The 24,047-nt window shown below is 36.0% G+C and overlaps 1 protein-coding gene across 2 annotated transcripts in view; it reads right to left on the reverse strand.

The window, feature by feature from the left end:
• The window catches only part of WDR64 (WD repeat domain 64), a 76,638-nt gene that overhangs the window by 45,341 nt on the left and 7,250 nt on the right, over positions 1-24,047 (reverse strand). For both annotated transcript variants that reach the window (XR_004356452.1, XM_032684512.1), the window contains exons 3-11: positions 23,588-23,739; positions 22,781-22,908; positions 16,939-17,038; positions 16,350-16,453; positions 12,156-12,185; positions 8,366-8,473; positions 6,579-6,793; positions 5,929-6,063; positions 2,997-3,076 (exon numbers count right to left, since the gene is read on the reverse strand). Coding sequence is in view for 1 of the 2 variants with exons in the window: in XM_032684512.1 (XP_032540403.1) it covers positions 2,997-3,076; positions 5,929-6,063; positions 6,579-6,793; positions 8,366-8,473; positions 12,156-12,185; positions 16,350-16,453; positions 16,939-17,038; positions 22,781-22,908; positions 23,588-23,738 (1,051 nt within the window). In the remaining variant the exon portion in view is untranslated. The remainder of the gene's footprint in view (positions 1-2,996; positions 3,077-5,928; positions 6,064-6,578; positions 6,794-8,365; positions 8,474-12,155; positions 12,186-16,349; positions 16,454-16,938; positions 17,039-22,780; positions 22,909-23,587; positions 23,740-24,047) is intronic.

The following is a 24,047-nucleotide window of genomic DNA, read 5'->3' on the forward strand; positions in this document are numbered from 1 at the left end:
AAGGACCACCGCCTCCCTAAGATCTTGCTTTATGGTGAACTTGCCACCGGCTGCCGCAAGAGAGGAGCCCCGAAGAAAAGATACAAGGACTCCCTGAAACAACATCTCAGCCTTGGCCATATTGATCACCATAACTGGTCTACTCTGGCCTCCAATCGGGAGGCCTGGAGACACACCATCTATAACGCTGCTGATGCCTTTGAGAACTCACGCAGGATCACCCTTGAGGAGAAAAGACAACGTAGAAAGATTCGTGCCCTGCAGAATATACCACCTAAGGAGTCTTTCTGCTGTGCCTTCTGCAACCGGACATGCTTGTCTTGTATTGGCCTTTTTAGCCACCACCGTGCTTGTAACAAACGTGGGTAGAGCCCTCCTCAAATCTTCATTTGCAAAGCCCAGCCACGATGATGATGATTAAATTTAAAAAGTTTAATTCTCTCATTAACTGGACCATTAACATGTGTTTCTCATCCAGTCAAAAGAGAGGGGTGGCTTTTAAGATACAGAGGTAAACATAGTGTGCTCTAGTCTGACAGTGTGCTGTGCCATTGTGAGCAGTGTATTCTATTAACAGAGCACAGAATTCTCAAGCTCAGCTTTTGAAGGCTTTATTAGATGGATCTCTCAAGACCTGTAGCATTATTCTAAATTCTAGGTGCAGCTTCATAGTAGTCCCTGGCTGATCTAACTTCACAGCGAAATTGAAAGAGATGATCCCACCCAGTCTTTGTCTTTGGCCATGCATTTCCATTGTCTCCTGTGGCTCTTAGTAATCCAGCTCAGGAATAATTTTCTTTTGTATTCAAGGGAAGCAGCAGAGCTAAGCTCTGGGAATGAGGCTGAGAGGCAGGAGGATGCCCTTTAATAGGAAGACAATGGCCAGTTGGTGAACAAGTAAGACAGGATTCAAACTCAAAGGTATGTAGATATTACTAATAGATGTGAAGATGTTCAAAGTACAAATTCTTATACTTTTTCAAAATCATCACAATCATCCTTGAACACAGTATTATTAAATTTTTTTTCATGTTGTCCATGCTTTCTCTACTTTTGTGCAGGGAAAGTAAAGACAAATTAAAATTCAGTGTTGAGAAGATTCACCTGCTCCTAAAATATACTGGTTAGGTAGCTGTTTGAATGGAATATGACATTCTGTATTCCAAGTCTATCCTCCAAACATCACAGACAAATACATTTCAAAAATTTCAAGCTCCATTTTAAACTGATAAGAATATTTCCTTCTGCAACTGTCACTACTCCAAGGACTCTTCCAGAAGATCGCTGCTCTGATTTTTGCTCTAATAGACATCAATGTTAATTGATGATAAAATGTCATCCTTGTTAATTTTCACTTTGCTAGGTTACAGAAGATATACTTCTTTAATCTCTGTACAGTGGTTTTAGTCTCTAAGTGATATGTTTTTCCTGCCCTTTTTCCATATTCAACTAATCTTCCTCAAAAGTGGTTCATATCAACCATACAGTGCCTTCCAATACAACACGAGGTTTCACTAGTGCCACATTCAGAGAAGTTAATTCTTTGTTACCTGCAGAACAGATATTTCAACTAACACATGTACCTAGGGCTGCATGATTGTCCTATTCCTATGCTCTGCCACAAGTGTTTACTACTGGTCATTGACAAAGAGGGGAGAGTGGGTTAGGCAGACCTTTGGCCTGGCCTACCTCTGCTGTTCTTATTTTCTTAGGAAGTTTACCCAGATTTTTCTCTTCTGCCTATTTCTGTAAGAAGAATTTTCAGTGTGTAAAAGAAACTTATACTACTTCCTGTGTAATTGAACTTCTGTCCCGTTCAGACACTTCACCCTGGTTTTATTACTACAGTAAAATCCTCCAGTTCTACCTGTGGGAAATACTAATCACATTTTGTTTCATAGGACTTCCTTACTTTATGTCATCAGTAAATTTCTCCAGATTACTTTCTGTGACAAGGTGATCAATGTAAACAGTATCTCCTCCAAGGCTGAACTTCAGAATTTTCACTAATAACTTTCCTATAGCCATATTGCTTTTCCTTTAAATCTTGCATATAGAAAATCAATAGAACTGTCTGATATTTATTCTGATATCTGTCACAGTTCTCCCCTTGGTAAACTGTTAAAATTCAACATGAATTGCATTTTTTCCCATGTCCAGGTCTTTTTCTATTCTTTTTTTTTTCAAGTTTATTTTACTGTTGTGTATATTATCAAGGCTGCACAGCAGAGCCTTAGCTATTTTTTTCTTCTTGTTAAACATAGATGTAAGAATTGCTATGTGTATTATTGCTATTTTTAACAGACTTTTAAGCAAAACCCTCATACTGAAGACTTGTAGAAAGGCAGCATCAATGTTACTCCAGGGCACCACCCTGTCAAACAGAATATAAAAACAAGACTGCTGCCATCCTTCAGCCATATTTCTGAAGCATCAAATATAACTACTGCAGTAAAAGGCTCATAAAATTATTGGATAAAAGGAGGAAATGGATGTAAGAATGCTGTTTCTGCAGTCTGCTTTAGGGGAAAGAAAAAACAGTAACGCTTTGGGAAAACACGATCAGAGAGAAGACCAATGGAAAGTATTAAGATGGGCCAATGTGATTCCTTAAGACAGGACAGGATGGCCAAAAGTGACAGGATGGAAGCCCTGCTGATACTGTAAGAAATAATGTGTATAACCTGGCTAAGACAGTCACCATTGTGACTTGGAAAGGTACCTTAGAGTAGTTCAACATACTGTTTCACCTGTTTTATTACATATAGGATACTTAAATCAACCCCAGGCAGAGCCTTTGAGAGATTCCTGTCAGGAAATATATCTTTTCAGAGTAAGCCTCCCAGCAATTAAAAGCAAGATATCTGTTTCCTATAATTTAAGACAGAAGCCATTATTTAAATTCTTAGACACTATATCAGCTGTATTTGATCTTATCTAACTGGGGAAAAAAATTCACAACAGCACAATCTCTTGGAAAAAATCCCAATACTTACCTCCAGTGACAACGACTTTTGCCTTTCCACAGTATGTGAAGGCATTGACTCCTCTAGGGACAGAAAATTCCCTTACAGGTCTGCAATCATTAATAAAACAATTAATCATGTAAAAACATTAGGAAAATACAGTCTACGATGATCCCACCTTACTTTTCTAGTTTAGAATAGCTGTGTGCATAATGTATACAATCTCCTGTTAAAAGAAAATTGATTTATAACAGAGACTTAGAGTGATTGATGAAAGAGGAACACAGTGCACTTTCCATTAAGGAAGTAAATATCCAATTTGTACACCTGAATTCTTTAACAGGCAAACTCGAAGCAGACTCCTGAAATGGTCGCTGTTGCCAAAGTAAGCCTGCGCACGTCTGAGTGCCTAAAGCATTTCATCACTGAGGAAAAGTACCAAAGCAATTGCATTTGCCTCTTTCAGATGTGGAGGTGTATTGCAGTCTTGATGTTACATTAAGTGTGTGCAGTTACTTTTCTGCTGCTTCTGCACAATGCACAGTCTTTATATTATCTATTTTGTGTTGTGTAACAGGATGAAGAGACCACAAGTGTCTGAAACTCTGTTGAATTATTCTGTTACATTCACTGCTAAAGTGCAAGAATGCAAACAGCCAGCACAGACTGAGATTGACTCAGTGTCCCTTCTAAATCCATCCTTTGAAAAACTTCTGTTTGTCTCTTCAGGTTTCATATGTTGCTAATAATGAGTGAATATTTTATTGATTTTTAGAATCAGTAATAGCATAGTTAACACCCGTCACTCCCAGGAAACAGTGACTGCCTGTGTAAATAAGTTATACAGAACTAAATGAGTAGACATTAAAATTTTTTCTTTGAAATTCAGACAAGTATTAGTTCCTTTATTCTGGGCTAAACAGTAACAATTAATATCGAAAACCATAAATTGGGGTGACGGTAAATTTGAAGAAAGACTCTGAAAACCTTGAGGATTAATGAAAGACCTTGTTCTTTCTAGGCAGGTGTAAATAAAAGGCTGTCTGCTCCCTATTACTTAGAGGGACAACGCAGAAAGAATTGTGTCTTGCTGAATATACCACCTAAGGAGTCTTTCTGCTGTGCCTTTTGCAATCGGACATGTCTATCTTGTATTGGCCTCATAAGCCACCAGTGTGCTTGTAACAAACATGGAAAGAGCCTTCCTAAATCTTTGTTCATGAAGCCCAGCCATGAGATGAGACTTAGAGGGAGCAAAGCTTTTTTGCCAGAGCTCTAACAGAATAGTCTCAAGAGTATCAAGACTATTCATTAAAGAGCTAATAAACAACTATATAGAAAAAGAAAAGGTGACAAAACCTCAGAAGAACTGCTAATCATACATTTAAATCAATGAATTCCTATTTTATACCAGAATCCCTTATTCCCACTGATCTGGCACTGTGAAGTTCCGCCCAAGCCATGGCCTTGCAACAGAAGCACTCTGTGATCATATCCATGCCTCCCTTTTTAGATACTTAACAAGAAAAGATTATAACTGTTCATCAGCCATTATCGACAAAGAAACTTAAGTCACATAAGTCATGTAGGAGACAAGATATAGTATTTCCCTCTTCAAGCACAACAACAATTCCTTGATGCAAAGTTAATTGGGGAAATTTCTTTTGTTAGAATCAGTAAATCATGTTTCAACTATCATTTCTTATGGAATGGACATTTCAAAGTGATTTGATCCATAGCTATTTTTAGGGCTATTAATTTCATTTTAGCAGTTGTGTAATTTTTCAGTTGTCTCAATATAATTTCATTTAGCTGCTGCGTGAAACTGCTTACAGATATATATTTATTGCAATAGCAGACACAATTATAGCCAGTGTGAAATAAAAAAGACCTACCAAGATATTTGTAGTTTAAAGTTCTGTATTACAAACAGTGTATGGTGGTGTATATACTCTTTTGACCATAGTTTTGGCTCTGCAGACTTAGTTTTTTTTCTCCTCTAATCAATTCTATTTTTCCAAAGCTCCCAATAAAATCAAAGGGGATTTCTTAGCTTTTCAGCTAACATAGTATGTGACCTTGGACAAGTTATAAGTGTTTCATATTTCACTTTCCTCATTCCTCAACAGACATGAAATACTCATAAAACCTAAAGTTACTGGATTGATTCAAGAATTTCTATGTGAATATTTATGGCCTGTGTTATACAAGAGATAAAATAGATTATCTTAGTTGTTGCTACTAGCCTTAAAAATCTTTTAATCTCTGGATATACCTCACAGAGGAATTTTGAACCTGATCTAATATTTATAATGCTTTTAGATATTTGAATGAAAAGTTCTATATGTATGTTATTTCTAGGTCCTTTTTATATCAAATCACATTTGTATTATTTAATTGGGCTATAAACTTTTCTAAATTCACAGACTAAAAAGGCTTGGAATCACCTATAGCACTTATGGGCCATATGCATGGACTTGGCACAATTAAGGAGGCCATAAACTCTTTCCTGATGCAGAGTAAAACCATTTCACAGTCCTCAGAACAAATTGTGTTCTTGGTTTAATCTTGAGTAACTCAAACTGGTGCAACTGAAACTGTAAATGAAACTTAAGTTGAATATATTTCTGTCTGGATATAAATTATAAATGAATGGATACATGATATACATGCAACAAAACAATTTTCTAAGTAATATTTGCCTGCTGAGGAGAAGTTGGAGCAGACAACACTGTCAACATAACATTTTTAAGGACTGTGAGTAATGTACATATATCCTCTCCTATATCAAAAGCTAACAAAAATATTCAAGCATTTAAATAATTGTATTTTTGTTTTTATTAATAAAGCTTACAGAAAAGACAGCTTAAATACAACAGGATGGCATCTTTCAGGGAACTTATCTCTTGCAGAGGTATAAAGCAAAAGGTCTATTTTTTTCTAGAAGATGCCACATACTTACAAGTTGTCCTCTAGTCGCTTTATGTCATCCAAAACAAATGAACGAAGGCTGTCTGAGGAGCAGGATCCAAAACATTTTAGTGCAGAAATATACTTAACTTTTCCAACCCAGTCATCATGTAGCTTGCGTTTAAGACTAGGGATATAAATGGAAACGTTATTAGGCTATAGTAGCACCTACTGTAATATACCCATAGGTGGACAGGAATTTTTGGAGTGAGATTATATACACAAACAATGCTAACATTTAATATCCAGGGCAGATACAGAACCACTCTTCCAGCTCAAAAGAAGCAGAGCTAAAGCTGGGGTTGAATCTTGCACTTCTCCAGTCACAATTACGCTTCCACCTCATCAGGCACAATAAAGCTGTTCATTTGTCAACTGGATAACAGCAATTGTAAATTCTCCCCTGGAATTTTACTCTGCATCCTCCCTGTTGTAAGATCTCTTGTAAAACCTTCCACTGAAAATGATGGCATTTCCTTCACATAAAACCAAGTGAATCATACTGCAGTTTGAAAAATTATTTTCTTTAGTTAGATAGGATTAATACATAAACAGAAATTAATCCTGCATTTAGGCTAGACAAAACCCAAATTAAAAAAAAAATAATGCAAGACTGATAGTATTTTATCATAAGCAACTTACATGTTAAAATTTTCGGAGTCCAAGATCCGGAATTGTGATTCTTTTTCGGCTTTATATTGTTTCATTATAAAGTCATCACTGGTCATAGTAAGCAGGTAAACATAACCCTTATCATCTCCCATTAAGATACTGTCCTTAGCCAGGTGATCTGATGTAGTCACCGTGCAAACACAGAGCAGACAGTTTTTCATTGGTTTGATGACATAGCAATTATTCTGTGGAATATGATAGATAGTTTATTAGATATTGCACCAGGGTCCTAAAAATTGACTGAATCTATCATGCTTATCCAGTTACATCAGCATTCAAATCTTGACTTTGTTTTTTCAAGCTCCCCCTATGATAGCGGTTTCGTGGTATCAGAAACTCATGGAAGATCATCCCAAAGTGGAGTTAATAGCAAACTGTAAGGGTTTCAGCAAGGCTTTGTTTCACAGGTAGCTTTTTCCATTATAGTGAATAAATAGTAATTACAAATTTTAGGAAGGATCTCCCCATGCTAAGTGGGATGGTATATTTGCTAAGACTATATATAGTTTCCTGTTCAAAATGAGATGCTGCCTACAGAAAATTGGAAATAGCCAAATTCACACAGGGAGAAATTACATCAGAGTCCTAATTATCAACACAGCCTAGGAGTGTCAAGTGTACTTATATGGGCAGGTGTTTCAATTTTTGAAGCACAAAGATAGTGGGAATGAATACAGTTGCAAGTCACTGTGGTATTTTACCAGACTGAGAAGGCACAGGAATAGGATTTTGGGTCATCTGCATTATACTGTTTATTGGTTCTACTTTCTGACTCCATCTGTTATTTGATTAAATCAGCCTTGACAGCCTAACTTGGGAACTGTTCACATGCCAATTAACTGTTTCAATGCTGTCTGTGTAGCACAGAAACATTAAAGAGACATAATACAGACACAGAACTGTCTATATATTATTTCTGTGGTCTTGAAAAAGAGATGTTCCTATTCAGCAACAGGTCATTTGCAGCTCTCACTGATGCAATGACTGGAGGGAATCTGGAGAATAAATTTCTGAGCCTTCCTCATAGAAGTCCAATTGGATTGACAAAAGGGCTTATATTGACCTGCCTGAGTTTGGGAAGCAACCTTTCAATACTGAGAACAAAAAAAAAAAATTAAGTCCTAAGACTTGATTTTATCCTAAAAATATTTACTTTGCTTGTCCTCATCATCTCAGCCAACTTAGAATTTCTGAGAAAAGCTGCAGGAACAGACAGAAAATACTAAGGTACAGGTCAGCAAAAATTGTATTTTGTAATAAGGCATTCAAGAAAACTTTAACAGTTTGGACATACACTAGCAATATCAAAATGATTTTGTTCTTAGAAAGTCCTGAACAAACACAGGACATGAAGAAATATTTTCTTCCAGTCAGGAAGTTACCTCCTTGGAAAACCCGTCCCTTCATTCTTAATAGATTCCAACATATATTTACATACCAGTGCACACATATTAGATATACAGGTGCACACATGTGCATTAGATACACATGGAAAATAAATTCTTTGGGGGTTTGTTTGCAACACAGTACAAATTTTTTCTTTTTCTTCCAAACTTTTAAGACACTTAAATAATCCCATTTGGTGTGGAAAGGGTATTCCTTCTTTAGTATAAATTCTACTGTTTCACTGAGTTCCTACAAAGACAAAGTTAAAAGCCTTCATCCTGTTAGACCAAAGGAATGTAAATATGTATCAAAAACAAAGACAGATCAATTTTCAGGCTTTATGGTAGCATTTGTCTAATCTGACATAATACCTTACTCTCTTCTGATTTATAGTCCCAGACAATGATTGTACTTTCAGTTACAGCCACGACATATTTCAGCTGAGGTAGGAAATCACATCCAGTGATCCAACCGGTATCCTGATGAAAATAAAGAGAACCTACAGAAGGATTTTCTCTGTAAATTTATAAATTTTCTATCATATAAGTACATACTTTAAACCATTTTTCCATATACCCTGCACTAGCACCTGCTAGGTCTAGCCCCACTGACAGTTCTAACTCTACATTAAGAACTCTAGTTCTAGCTCACAGATATAGTTACAGAGGCACCAGGCTCAACCTCAGTTATCAGTGGCTTACCTCAGAGGCACAAATGTCGCACATGAGAGGATACAACACATATTGCTAGTTGAACTGTAATGACACTCTGAAAAAGCACTTGGAGCAGAGGAAACTTAAGCTAAAACATCCATAGCAAAGCAGATTACATTTTTACAATTTTGTTTGGAAAAAAAAAGAAAATTAAAGGCAGTCAAAATTACACCTATAATAGCAAAACTCCTACTGAAATGAATGTTTATGAAAATAAGTGATTTGTATTAAATAACTTTAATTCTCCCAACAGGTAGATAAAATATTTACAAATATATACATCTGCTCATATAAAGCCATTTTTCAAGTGTACCTCAAATTAGACAGGTACAAAAGTAAAACAATTTCTTTTGCAAAGAATAAGATTACACTCAAATTCACTACTACACTACCTAGAATTTTGGTGGGGGTTTTTTGTTGAAATATTAATAGCTGTTTGACTTTCCCTCCCCCCAAAAAAATGTAATGTACCTTTCTAAATGACAGTGGGATTGAAATGGAATATACTCCATTTGCTATGTCTGCAATGACACAATTATCTATTACTTCAAAGTAATTCAGAACATCTATAAAATAACACTGGCTGAAATATCTTTCTTTTCTAGATTAAAATGACAAAGAAACTTAAATAGCTCTGTTATTGCAGTTCTTCAAGTGACATACCTATCTGTAAACTCTAAAAAGCTTTGTTCCTGTGGAAGTACTTGATAAACAGCTAAAACAGAGACCTGTGTTGCCAAAGATACATTTTACACCCACAAAGTAAATTTGGAATCAAAAGGACTGAAGGCAGCTGCTGATGCTTCTACTTTTATTTCCATTCCTGCACACAATATTGATTTCGCTGTTAGTGTAAAGAGTTCAAAATCCTGACAGAGGATGTCAGCACCTTGTTGCAGTGGAAAGCTTCTTTCCTTCCTAATGGTCTGTGGGCAAATGATAATACATATATAAGGATTTCTTGTGCTGTTTTCTATGATAAATGTGGAAAATGTCAGTCCTGCAGAGGCCTTATGGATTGGTTGGTAATTCTTATGGAAGAGTTTGTTAACTGTGACTTTTTGGGGTCCTTACAATATATCAGATAACAATGGCTAACTGGTATGAAAAAGCTGATTTTAATTAAGCCACTAATTAAGCCACTATTTTGTTGTGTTGGTGTGTGGTGATGCAGTCAAATTAACAGGTTTCAGCTTTAGTTTATAAGAATTTCTTTTCTTAGTGCTGCCATACTTGACAGACAAACAAGGCAGCTGCACCAGATCAAGACCAACCTTTTCATTTTTTCCTATTCCATCCTGTTACTCAAGGGCTCTATCTTCACTTCCTCATTTCCAATAGTTTCTGTTTCACTTTGGCTCATCGTTTTTTATGATTTTCTACGTCATATTTGAAAGACATTTCATTTCCATTCTTTGAGAGAAGTGATTTGTTCACTATCAGTATTCCCATCATCATTCACTGATGATTCTATGGTGACTATTATTTTTAGATGTCAGCTGGATGACTGTCCATGCAGTCTTGTTGGGTTTTCCAGTGGCCATATTTTAAAACAGAAAGTTGTATGGTGCTAAGTCAAATACTGTATAGAGTTTTAAGTGTATTATATTTATGCCTCCAGTCATTTCACTCAGTCACATAATCTCATCAAGAAACAAAATCAGGTTTTCTTGAGGTGACCTGTTCTCCATAACATCCCTGTAACAAAACGGTAACTGATCTGTACCCATAGTTCATGTCCCATTTATACATCATGATTCTAGGAAAGTTCTGATGGCTGCAGTCCACTGGATTTTATTTCTAGCCCTAATATGCTCTACAGTCTTTCTGGCTCAATACCCTAAGGGCAAGACCTCTGTCACTCTGCTTGAATAAATCTCTACTCTGAAACAACTTAAGAATGAGAGCACTGAATAGAAGAAAGCATAGGAACATAAGGATTGCTGCAATCTGTTAGCCACCCTCTACATACATCATTGGTTATGAATGGATGGAAGGTTCGGAGTCTGATAACTTATCTCTGAATAAGTCCTGAATTCAGTACCTTCCTTCATTTGCATGAAGATGCACAAAAATAAATTGCTTCATCAATTAGCTATTGATGCCAGTATTGATGATGTTAAAACAACTGAAAATGGCATAATAATTGTAGTGAGAAAAGAATGGACTGGTTTTTTTGCATATGAGAAAAAGAGAAATGTAAACCCTGCAAGGAAAAGTCTAGTACAGTTCACCATATCTTTAGTAAGTAAATGGTGGGGGATGATTTACACTCACATATGATATTGTCCCTTGATTTTTAATAAGTATTTAGATAAAAGGTATTGAGATGTAAAGCTTCAGTTTTAATAAGCATGCTTTACATTAGAAAAGCTGTGACCAAATTCTAGAGATAAATCTCTCAAAGAATCCCCGAGGTAATAAATTTAATAGCATCATACATTTCAACTGTCTAGAAAGTGGAATTTATTATCTCAAAGAAATCCAGAATTTTATTTCATTTAAAGGTATAGAATTTCAATTTAAAGAATAACATAGTTGTCATGAATATTATGTTCTGCAAGCATCACAATCATTTAATAACCACTAAAAAGTACAGGAACCTCAAGTCCAAGAGAAGCCTTTTCAATTCTGTTTTCATGCAGTAGTTAGAGGAAAGATGAGAAGAAATTAAATTGAACAAGGGCACCGTTCAATGGAAGGGATCGTTCAATGGAAGCCCTTAAATAAGAATATTGGATAAAAATACCTATTCCCTAAGATAAGGCAGAGCATGAAGCAGAAGAGGGTAATTTTTAACTAGGTCACCTGAAAATTTCATAGCTCACAGTAGTAGGGCCTCTGTTCTGGAGTACTTCTATTGCATTTAAAAACTTCCACTATATAATAAGAGATAGTCAACAAAATGCACTGTTCCTGGCACAAGATACTTACACGAACTTTTAGGACATGTCACTTTGCCAAGACTAATGTCTCTTGTCTACGGGTCATCTGAAGGAAGCTCATTACCTAAAATTTGCAGTGATACTCCCAGGGTAAAAATGAAGTTTTAATGTATGTACTGTGTAGCCAATCATCTACCTAGGAAGATGTAGAACTGTTTTTCATTAACAAACTCATTATGTTACTTATTTAAATTTTACAGTGACAATAGAAGTGTTGGATTTTAAAAGAAAATATTCTGGCAAGGTAATGGGTAAAGGACAGTTCGACAGAAAAAACAGCATTTTTCTGAGGTGTCATTTATCAGAGAAAAGAAATCAAGTTATTCAATTGTTTCTACAACTGAAAGCAATACATTGAACCTATTTGACCTATGGCAAATCAGGCAGGAGTCTCAAAGTTAGAAATGGCATTAGAATAATGTTCAGTTTCTAATTATTTCAATTTAGTACCTGCTGATTTTTAATTGAAATTATTTAACAGGAAGGATAAAAAAAGAACTTACTTCAATATTGATTGTAGCCTGAACCTTCCTCTGAAAAAAACCCAAAAAGATATTGTCACAATAACAAGTTAGCAAATAAATTAAAAGTCTAAACAAAGTTAGCTCTCCTCTTCACAGGTAGATCAGAACAATAGAAAGAGTACATGGTTAAGATTTGAGAAAGATCTTTAATCTGCCTGCTGTCTGTTCCCCTATATATAGTGAGGAACTTAAAACTTCTTTTTCTCTCGCAGTTATTTCATGGTTTCTTTGTTGGTTTGGGTTTTTTTAAATTGAGATGTTGGAGTAAGCAAAATTAAAAAAAAAAGTAAAAAAATAGTAAAAAAGTAAAAATTAGTGAAAAAAATAGTAAAAAAGTAAAAAAATACCCATTTTTACAAGGGAGTATAAATCAGCTGGTCTTCTGATGGAGTTGTGCTTTTAATGCTTGTTGACAGCTAGAACAGCTTCAGCTTCTGTAAGAAGCAGGATGTGTCTTACAGAAACCCATGCTTAACGTCAACCCAGATGCCAGCAAAATACCAGGCAGAGGTAGCACTTCAGGCTGCAAACACGACTACCCATATGGGCATCTTTCACCAAATGTAAGTATTGGTGGACAGTGTAGTATATGGCTCAAAACTGGAAGAGTTTAAAGTCATAAGGTGGTCAGCATACCTGTCACCATCATCCAGTAGAGACAGGGTTACCTTCCGCCTCCTTTAGCAAAACTAGTACTCAGTTTTCAAAAGCAGTTTCAACCTTTTCCCTTCTGAAACACCCGCAGCTGCTTTTCCACCTCCTCTTGCCCCTGCCCCTCATCAGTAACTATTCAGTGACACCTCGTTCCCATCCCACCAATTCCACATTTCATAAATCAAGAAGCTAGGATCAAAGTCTTTCTTCCTATAGAAGTGAGATGCCCAGTGTCGTCATGGACAGTGTTTGAGCATAGTTTAAAAGTATTGTTAATCAAGAGATGGATATTCGTGCACTGTTATCAGACTTGGCTTTATCTGCAGTAACATTAACTAGAGTGTGTCCTTAAGGCTGCCTGTGCCTACAGGTCTTTTGTGCTGATCAAGGCAGTATCTGCGTCTGAGAACCTGAGGAAGGTGAGTCTTGTATTCTAGAGGAAGCAGGAAATGGCTGATGGTGTAGAGCTGTATACAGGTGTTGAAGCATATTAGGTCCACATTTGTTGCAGAAAGCAATGCTTAGCCCTCAAATAGAATCACAAAATCACAGAATCATTAAGGTTGGAGAAGATCTTTAACATGATCAAGTCCAACAGTAAACCTAATAGTACCAAGTCCATCACTAAATCATGTCCTCAATTGCCACTTCTACACATCTTTTAAATACCTCTAGGGTTGATGACTCTTCCACTTCCCTGGGCAGTTCCAGTGCTTGATAACCCTTTTGTTGAAGAAATTTTTCCTAATATCCAATCAAATCCTCTTCTGGCTCATCTTGAGGCTGTTTCCTCTTGTACTATTGTTTGTTACCTGGGAGAATAGACTGACTCCCACCTGGCTACAACCTCTTTTCAGGCAGTTGTAGGGAGTGATAATGTCCCCCCTGAACCTCCTTTTCTCTGAGCTAAACAACTCCAGCTTCTTCAGCTGCTCCTCATACCATAGAGGAGCATAGACTTGTGCTCCAGTCCTTTCATCAGCTCCGTCACCCTTCTCTGGACACTCTCCAGCCTGTCAATCTCCTTCTGGTAGTGAGGGGCCCAAAACTGAACACAGTACTTGAGGTGTGGCCTTACCAGTACCGAGAACCTGTTGGTCTACAAATGAATATTTCTTTGCCTTCACTTCAATTTCCAACAGATGTGTAAGAGAACACGGGATTTCTTATTACAGCAACCAGGGTTAACAAAAGTCTCCAAGTCCTCTTTTAGACAATAATGAGATTCACTAGCAATTTATGTAATGGATGATGGAAGCCTGTCACTGGTGAAATAGGAGATGATTTTGAAAGCTATCCTGATGTACACAGGCTAAATTAAGCATTCTTAATGCCATCTAACATGACGGACACTAATCATTTGCTGATAAAAAATGTGATTAATTTTTATTTAACTGAAGTTTAATGGATAGACAGGCAGTGATATGGTTTGCAACCTCTTTACTTGTTCTTAATCTTATTTGTAAATAAGTGTTTTTTTCCCCAAGTTTTTAACTATTCTCTGTTTCCACTCAATATCAAATAAAAACTTTTCATCTAGATTTTTAACTGACTCTGAGGATATAACACAACCATTAAATAAATTGTTGTGAAGGAAATTGTATTTGCTTTCCAAAGAACAAAGTGAATAATACGGTGTTGATCTTCTGAGAAAACTTCTTTGCACTGAACATCATTTTACACTGGGGTGAATGAACAGAATATATCCCTTTCTCTTCCTCCACAAGTATGTTTCTTACTATTTAAATGCTCCAGCAGTGACACAGTTAAAAATCTGTATTATATTGGATTCACTAATTACATCTGACCAAATATTTTTCATTCATGTACATGGAGCAGGCTGACTTGCATGGGATATATGTGCATCCAAGAACACCATAAGTTAATAATCTTCAAATGCAACCATTATACAAAAATAAGCCTCTTTGTCTATTTGTCTATGCACTACTCATTAAATCACATGTTGGCCCCTTCACCCAGATTGTGAGTCCTATCAAGCAGCATCTTCAGGGCAACCATCTTCATATTTCTTATCACTATGCTGCAAAGCCAAACTAGACAAAAAACTCACTAACTGACAGGTTTCTTTAAATTCTTGATCTTTGAGAGAAGAATGAGTTGCCAACTCTGTATTTGCCTTTTTCATGGCAAATGAAATGTATTTTCATTTTCCAGGAACAGGATTCAAATTACTGCAGTGCTAAAGAGACAGAGTTTCCTCTTGCTTCCTCAATACATATCAGAGCAATTCTAATGAAGTCAAAAATCACTTGCTCAGATCAACTGTGACCAGAGATCTTATAATGAGTAAATGTCTGCTGTTGTAATGCCTTAGCCATTTTCAGAACATACAGTTTTATAAGTGGGATTTGAGGTCCCTATTTCACTGTGTTAAGCAACTGTGTAAAATAATTTACATTGCAGTCACCGATGTCAGATGACATCAGTGCAGTGACTGATGTCAGATGACATCAGTCCAACCTATTAGGAGGCAGCAATTCAACTTGAAAATAGCATGGGGAGCTAGCAGGTGGGGAAGAAAGCTACTTTTAATCTTATACTTTGTGAAATGATTTTTCATAGGTACGTAATAGGGATAATGCTCTGGAGGATAGAGAACTAGGCTTTCAAATAAATTATTTCAGCATTTACTAAAACTGTAGTACCACTTTGTTATTGAATCATCCACAGAAGTCCCTTCTTTGTTACACGCTACTGTCATAAGCATTATGCACTAATTAGCCAAAACCCCTAGAAAGTATTAGTGCTGCTTTAAAGCTTTACTCCATTGTCTGAAATAATTTTCCAAAAACTGGCTGCATTAAAATTGTGCAAGGATAAACCACCAATGAGCATAGATGTGTGATGTACCTCATAGCATCTACAAGTGCTAAATTACATCTAAATTACAGCTAAAATCATCTGGGAGATTAATTCACAAATTCTACTTTAACAGCATCTTGAGCGTGAATTTCTACTTAATATGGTACAGTTTTCCTTACAGTTTACTGATTAGGGGACTAACTGTGAATCAGCATCACTCAGACTGTCATAAAACTCATGACTTTTAAGCTTTTAGATGTTGCAGTATTGGATAAATCTTATTTGCAAACTGATGAATGTTTATGTCCATTCTAGATAATTTCAGTAGCTGTAGAAAACAGTTAATTCCCTGATTTCCACTCTATATCTAAAAGTTAATTCCAAGAGCATATTTTGTTTCAAGGGAATCTTTCCTAAAAAGGAATGCAGATTATTTTCTATTAAATGAATTTCTGTGAAGAATGTCTTTTATTAACCATCTCTACCTTATATCAACCTACGTTGACTGTTCAGTAGGTTTATAATTGAAAAGAACAATGTACATTTCTTACTGTACTTGAAAATATAGAAAAACTTAACTTTGATAAGAAAGATATCTAGCTTTTTTAGAGGTTAATTTGCATGCTAGATGACAGTCCTCTCAGTTCCCATATGTAATGCCTAATGAAATAACAAAACAGTTTGAATCAGAATTACCTGGTTGTTAAAAATAGTTATCACTCCTTTCTGGGAGGCTGTTATTGTGAAATCCAGATGGGATACCTTCACTATACCCTTAATCACATCTTTTCTCTTGACAACTGTCAATGACAAAATATTTCACTTAATCTTACAGACACAGGAAATCTAAAAAAATAGAACTATAATGGCAGGAACATTTTCTCTTCCTGAAATGAATTTTGATACCAAGTCCAAGGTAGTGATGCATTATATCATAGATTATCCTATATTTGACTTAATTAAATATGTTGCATTTTTAAATATCATTAATGGATTATGGATGTGCTATTTCTTCTTACATTATTTCAAAAAATACAGAAATACAGAGAGTAACTGCATAAATTACAGTCTGAGTCAGAAAAATTCAACATTTAGGAATACGAGAACTGGCAAAAGCAGCAGAGTGTTCAGATGCAATGAGTTTAGTAAAAAACCATATATTTTGGAACACGTAAGAAGTAGAATCTTGAACAAGCAAAGACAGCCATGTGAACTTATCACAAGAAAGTGTGCAACACATCGCATTAAAAAGAAATAGGCTTTGACACAAGATAAAGTACGTCACCTGAATCAGTAATCTGCTTTTTTTCAGATACAAGGAAAACCATGCTTTCTTTTGACTGGGAAGGTGAGCCATCACTTTCTCCTGTGAAACAGCCAAAAATCTAAACAAACAAACAAAAAAAAAAGCAAACCAAGTAATTTATTGCAAAGTTATTTCTGGAAGATATGCTTATATGTATGAAGTCAAATAGTTATCTCACATTTTAATCTAACATTCTTTGAGTAAGTTTCTTCATGTTGTTTCCTTTAACCATTAGCTCTAAATATGGCTTTAGATTGCTGAGATCTGCTACTCAGGCACAATCTTTCTTCAATGTTTGTAAAGAAGCAAGAACACATAGGGCTTCTAGGGATACAGCCCATTTATTTGACAAAGCTGTTAGCACAGCTTTGCCTTGTAATGATTGTTTGTAAATAATAATCTTCAATTTTCTTTTTACAGTTCTACCTACTTGTGCTTCCTCAGCTAGGCCCTCAACTAGAAAAAAAACCAAACAGCAAAAGGCAGACAAAACAGACTCCTCTGTATTTATAAACTGAGATATTCAAAGTAGCATAGTGGTTTAGCCTTCATAGAAGAAGAGCTTTTCCATAAAGATATTTAAATTCTCATTTGCTGGAAAAAAGCCCTGAATATAAAGTCTATTTTTAAAGATTCTTTCTTTGGCCATCTCCCTAAGTCCGACAATGTTCCATTTGTGCCGAACATGATGGAGATCCCTACACAGATATTCAGGTAGGAGCTCATTTCTGCTCCAGGGTGTGAAATTTTCAGCTGAAATGCTCTCCAAATGCTCTCTCAAGCTCTGTACCCAAAAATAGTTTAGTAATTTCCTTAGAAAATTGGTTCAGCCCCACTCAGCTGTACAGACTTTAAACTCTTTTCTCATATATGGACATCGTATATACTCACTTTCTTTCATGAGTTCTGAAAGCAATGCCCCTTTGGATGCAAGACAAAACTTAGCACTTTATTCTAGTTCAATATTTTCCATGTTATACAATAGAATTCCCATTTTCCTTCTTCAAGAGATTCAGATGTACATCTTTCAAAAAAATATTCTCACACAACATTACTCTTCATCTTTCACTTCACAGGTCCCTCCTTACCATATACACGATTATTATCAGACATCACCAGTCAATATATTATGTATTACAGCCTCTTGCATTTCTCTTTCTAGTTTCTTGTACTATCGCTGTGTCTTTCCATCCTATATCCAAACATAGAGGCCAGTTGTCCTGTACTTCCATGGATCTTTTCACTTGTCCTTACTGAAAGGAGTGACATTTTGCTTTCTTAAGTGCATGTACCCATTTCCCAGGCAGAGGAGAACAGACCCGTCAACTTTTTGGGGACTAAGGTTTGGGTGGGAGGACTTTTTCTTTAAGGATAGACTTATCCAGTATCAGGTCCCTCCTGAGTCCTGACAGGATGCCAAGTGCAGTGGTTGGGCTAGGCCAACAGCTGCCCTAAAACCAGCAGCAGCGAAAGTTTTCAGTGCACACAGAGGTGTGTCCTGTCTTGCTTCCTGTAGACATGAGACGGTGCCACATCTGATCTTTTGCTCCTGCCCAGCATGTGGAACACTGTCCAAAGAAAGGGCATCTTAGAAATCCCTTACGGCTGCATAAATGGCTTCTGCTGATTCCAACATGGAAACAGCCCATAATGTCTTCCAGAAGTTGACGAAGAGCATAAAAGGTGAAGCAAAATGCAATTTAAACATCAGATGATTATCACTGAAAAAATACAGCTGTCTAAGAGCCAGCTACATTTGGGAAAGAGATGCAGAAGTTAGTTTCCCAAGGCATTGATAAATGATAGCTGTTAGACTGTCCAAGATAGGTCTTTTAAATTGTGAAGCCAGCAAATAAGTAAGGGTAGATCCTAATTTATCTAACGGGCATATTTCAGATTACCTTTTTTTTTTTTTAATAAAAAACTGTCCTTTGAGCATGGGTGTACTGTCGTGGAGACTACTGAAAACTTACAAAACCATGAACATGAAGGTACTTGAAAGAGAGAAGCATCAGTAAGTTAAAGAAATAGGAACACTCACACAAGATCATGATCTTTTAGGTCATGGAAATATATTTGGAAGATTTTTTTCAAGCCCAAGAGAGGTCAGATATGGAGAGGTAAATTTGGAAAAAAATAGATCTGTGAGAGTAGGAAGAGAGGAACAAAGGGTCAGGGACAGAGTTCTGAGAAAGGGGGGCAGGAGGAGAGAGAGAGAGACAGAGATGATAAAAGAGGAATATCAAAGGAACAACGTGAAGTGTATCCCTCTTGCTTGACTTTCAAGACTGACAGTGTGCTTCAGCAGTGCCAAAAGCAGAAGGAGAACTCAGAAGAACAGAGTTGAAATACCGTACTTTTAGAAAAAAATAATTAGGAAACTGGAGCACAGACAGCAGAAACCATGAGGGTTATTTAGGATGTTACAGAAACTAACTGTTATTAATGATAGATTCGAAAAATTAAGTGATATAAAGGAAGCTGAGGCAAGATCAAGACTACTTACATTGTTCACAGGGTGCAATTAAAGGTATGTCCAAGCTGAAGTTTATAAATACGATTTGTCTAATATAACTTGTAGATTGATGAACATTGAACAAATGCATCAGGTAAGGGAGGCCTTTCTGTGTCTTTCACTGTCTCTTTTAAACAACAGCAGGTCTAAACTAGGATAACTAGAATACTTTCCAGTCTTAAAAGGCCAATAATGATTCCAATAGAGTTTTCAAGCATGTAATAGAGCGAATTTGCAGGTGGTTTGTTTTTGTGTTTCTTTGGGTTCTTTTTGGTTGTTTGGGTTCTTTTTGGTGGGGTGTTTGTTTTTGTTTGCTTTGTGGGTTTTATTGTTTTTTCTTTTTCAGAAAAGAAAGGCTTCACTTAAAAGGAATGAAAAGACTAAGGAGTATGAGAAAAGAAAGTGGGATTTAGGCTGGTCAAGTGTTAAATAGAATCAACTGAAAAATAATAAAAAAAGAAGAGCTACAGATATGGGTGGAAGAAAAAAAGGGTCTACAAGCACTTTTATCAGTAAGTAAATGTATACATCCTTGATTGTCAAGAGGTGAAAAAGAGATGAGGAGAATTTAGAGCTGTACTACAGCTACACTTGTAAGTGGCATAGCTAGTCACTTAGAACACTAGGTTCATTCCTGATGTTAGTAACTCTACAGGATTACCTGAAGCATTTTGAAACTGTAGAGTCTGTCAGAGAAACAAAGTTTAAAAAGACCACCACCACATAATATGTAGAATACAAATGGATCCAATTTTATTTTATTAGAACCCATTCAAATGATACTAGAAGGATCTGTTTTGATCCAATCATTACAGATAGGACATTATCACAATCACAAGAGATCAAAAGCTGATGCTGAAGTTTCAGTTAATGTAAACTGGGCTTAGACAACAATCAAATGATCAATAAAGAATTATTCTGTTTCCGTGTAAGCTAACTCTGGAGAATTCCTGGAGTCAGCAGCTTTCTTAATGAAGTTTTCATCTCTTTCTCTCTACCAAGATTATCAAATCTGATCCTTTTTTTTTTTCCTGAAAGGAGCTTAGATTTATGTTCTGTAATGTATAGATAGCTTGTAATACAGACCATTAGTATTCTCACTAAACAAAAAGAAAACAAAAAAGCAAAAAACTCACTGCAGTTTTTCAATGCAATATTACATTTCAATTTGTGCTGGATAAGGCTGTGTCAAGTTAAAGAAATAAATGCAACACTGAGTCTGATTCAAATAGTCTGTTCTTTATCTGTTTTATAACTGAATTATCATTTCTGTCGTGGATGAATTTTCAGTTACTTTATGTTAAATATTTCTCTCCACAAGAGAAAATAAAGGAAAAAAATAACACTTTAATCAGGATTCTTTTGAACAGAGAAATAACAAATATTTACGTTTCATTCCCTATAGCATTCAATATAGTCTCACTGATATCCATCTTCTACATAAAACACGTGCTCTGAGATGCTGAATATTGATTGTTTACCATGGTCTGCTTTTTTCAAGAAAGGTTATGCACAAGGCATTTTAAAAGGCTGTCATCAGTCAGCTCACACTTGGTAAAATTTGAGGAATGCTCATAAAAAGGGTTCTGGGGAATTTTATCCCAGGCAATTCCCCCACAGATTTCATAAGGAAACTAATGGGGCTTTGCATCTTTTATTACACCCCTTATTGTGCTTGCTTGGTTAATTATGTAGCTCAGGTGACTAGTATGACTGCATGAGAAACTCAAGTAAGGTTTTGGAGTAAAAGATACTCCAGTAAACGAAAAGAGCTTCCTATAGTTCTCTTATAAACCAATGAGACTGAACACAATTTGCTATTGTTCTGCTACCCTAAATGAAGGATTGTCAGTCCTTCAGACTGTCAGCTATTTTCCGGATTTGCCCCAGGCCCTCCCTGAAGGAAATCTTTAATGCCTGACATGAGCAAAATCTGCGAGTAATGTGACATTGTAAGTAAAAACAATGCTATGAGAGGTATTAACCAGAAATGTTCCCATACATAACCTTATTAAATAGAAAGGGCTGAACACAGTGTTTTTAAGTTGATATTGGGAAATTACTTGACAGCAATTGTTGATAACATGTAAAGAACAGGTGCTGGGTATCTTCAAAGTTCAAATACTACTGTGATGTTCCAGAGTAATGTAAAATATAAATATGCTGATGAATTTATTGTTCACCCTACTTCACTTGTCATTACCTTCCTATAAGGCTTTAAATTCAGTAAGTACTTGCCACGCATGAAATGCCACCTGTGCTATCATAGGAAAGTCACTGCCTGCTGGAAGTTATGTCCCATCTGCACAATTGTGTCTTCAGGTCAAAAACAAACAAACAAAATCTTGTAGTAATATATGATGATGGATGCTTTTGATACAGATTGGCTCTAACAATCTAAGAATCAGTCATTTTTATAGAACAGTTGCTTGAAACACTATCCATGGGAAATATCTTAATAAAAGACACATTTCTAGAACAAGTGTTCATTTCGCATAACATGCAAATACAAAAGAACACCACGTTTAAAAAAAAAAGCAAGACAAAGCCCTTTTTCACAAAATTAAAAACTGTATATCCTTTTTAGGTGGATGCAGAAGTAACTTACAAATGGGTAGATTAAAAATCCATGAAGCGATATTAAACATGGACTGCAGTTGCAACTCTGGCAGAGAAAATCCTTAAGCTATGTGCAGCCAGAAGCAAGGAGAGTAAACCAAATCTATTGTTTCATAGTTACCTTATTCTTACATGCTTTTTACAAAAATTTTCTATTTACCACCATTAGAGACAGAAAAAATGACTACATGGTTCTCACTCATCTACAGAATTAAATAATGCATACATAATACTCTGATTAAAAAACTCTCTATTAAAATGTAGCCATACCTCTAATGCTTCATATTTAAAGTGAAGGCTGGATTGATGCCTGTAAATAAGTGAAGAGAAGGAAGAGGAAGCAAAGGTAAGAGAAAAAAGAGGAAAGGGAAGAGATGAAGCATTTCTGATGGTTTAGCTAAAGATAGACTTATCCTCAGAACACAAATCACATACTGTAGTCATAAGGGATTTTGCATTTTGTCAGGAAGCCTGAGGACAATGCATATCACAGAAGTACTTTAGAAGACCTGAACACACCCAGGCTCCGGGCAGCTAGGGTAAATAACAACATGAGTGTGCCTCTTTATGCCATGGAGCTCATGAACAACAGACTCATGAACAACACATAATCAACAGATAAATACTGTTACCATTGAAGATTTTAATTAGGTTTTTTATATTTAATAAAATTTCAGAAATCCTTACCTCTAACCAGTCTGGCATGTCAAGGTTGTTGATAGTCTTCCTGAAAAAAGCCTGAATATTATGGTCCTTAACTGCTGAACCAAAAAGTGCTCGTGTGGTTTTATAGAACTTATCATAGTCTATCTCATCTGTATGGGAGGAACAATACCCACAGTTTAAAACTGGCAAGCTACAGATTCCTTCCTTATCCACTCTACCTCTGGTTTTATTTCTCCTCTCAATATCAATAGCACGCAAGTTCTAGATCCTCACATTGTATTCACTAAAGCATTGGAAAAAAAAAAATCAGTCAATGTTTGGTCTTTTAAAAACTACCTAGTTTGCAATGCATGATAGGAAAAAGATAAAAGAATAGGTAAAAACTTCTCACCTCTTCTTTCTTCCCTTACTTTCAAACCATGATTCCGATTTGTTTCTCTGAACGTGAATGGAGCGATAAACTTTATCCTTTCATGCAGCAGTAGCCATTTGCAGTGAGAAAAACAAAACTTTGCCCCCATTATTTACATTTAGCAACTGGGTTTACATAATTCATCATGTTTGTGCTTTTACAGAAACATCGCGTCATGCTATATGTTCTAACTCCACCAATTATATTTTGGGAGTGATCACCATAGCCTTATAATTTTGCCAGAAGTCCTAACAGGATTAGAAAAGCACTCTCATAGTGCAATCTACCTATTTCCTGTAAAAATCACACAGTTACAGTTAGAACATTAATTTGAGATCTTTCTTACAGTTTTCTCTCTACAACATATTCTCTCCATATGAAAATTACAGTTTTCCATCAGAAAGAATATCTCTTACCATCATCTTCAGTATATAAGCCTGATCTCTCCTTTGTCTTCTGAATTATCATTTTTTCAACTAGTTTCTGGAACTGCTCCAATGCATTCTTGAAATCCAGTGATTTAAGAGCAGAGCAACCCTCCTTAACAGAGGCCTTCTTTTCAGACATCCTTTATTAACAAGGGACAAGGTAAGAGGGAGAGCTTTTCTTACAGCCATGTCCAAGCCTTGCTTTGCTCCTTAAATCTTAAACTCCCACATGAGTTCATATGACATGAAGCTGTATGACAGGTATACCAAGCATTACATAATAATGTAACTACATAATAACAGTTTAGCATCTCAAGCTGGAAAATGCTGTAGCAAACTGTTGATGTCACAACCCCCCATTACATCACAAAATCCTACTTGCTGAGTGGTCCTTGGTCACAAACCAGGATCACTAAATAACACAGCATGTGAGATTATTTCATGTTAT

The sequence above is a fragment of the Chiroxiphia lanceolata genome, chromosome 3, assembly GCF_009829145.1.
Source record: "Chiroxiphia lanceolata isolate bChiLan1 chromosome 3, bChiLan1.pri, whole genome shotgun sequence".
In the NCBI taxonomy this organism is placed as follows: Eukaryota; Metazoa; Chordata; class Aves; order Passeriformes; family Pipridae; genus Chiroxiphia; species Chiroxiphia lanceolata.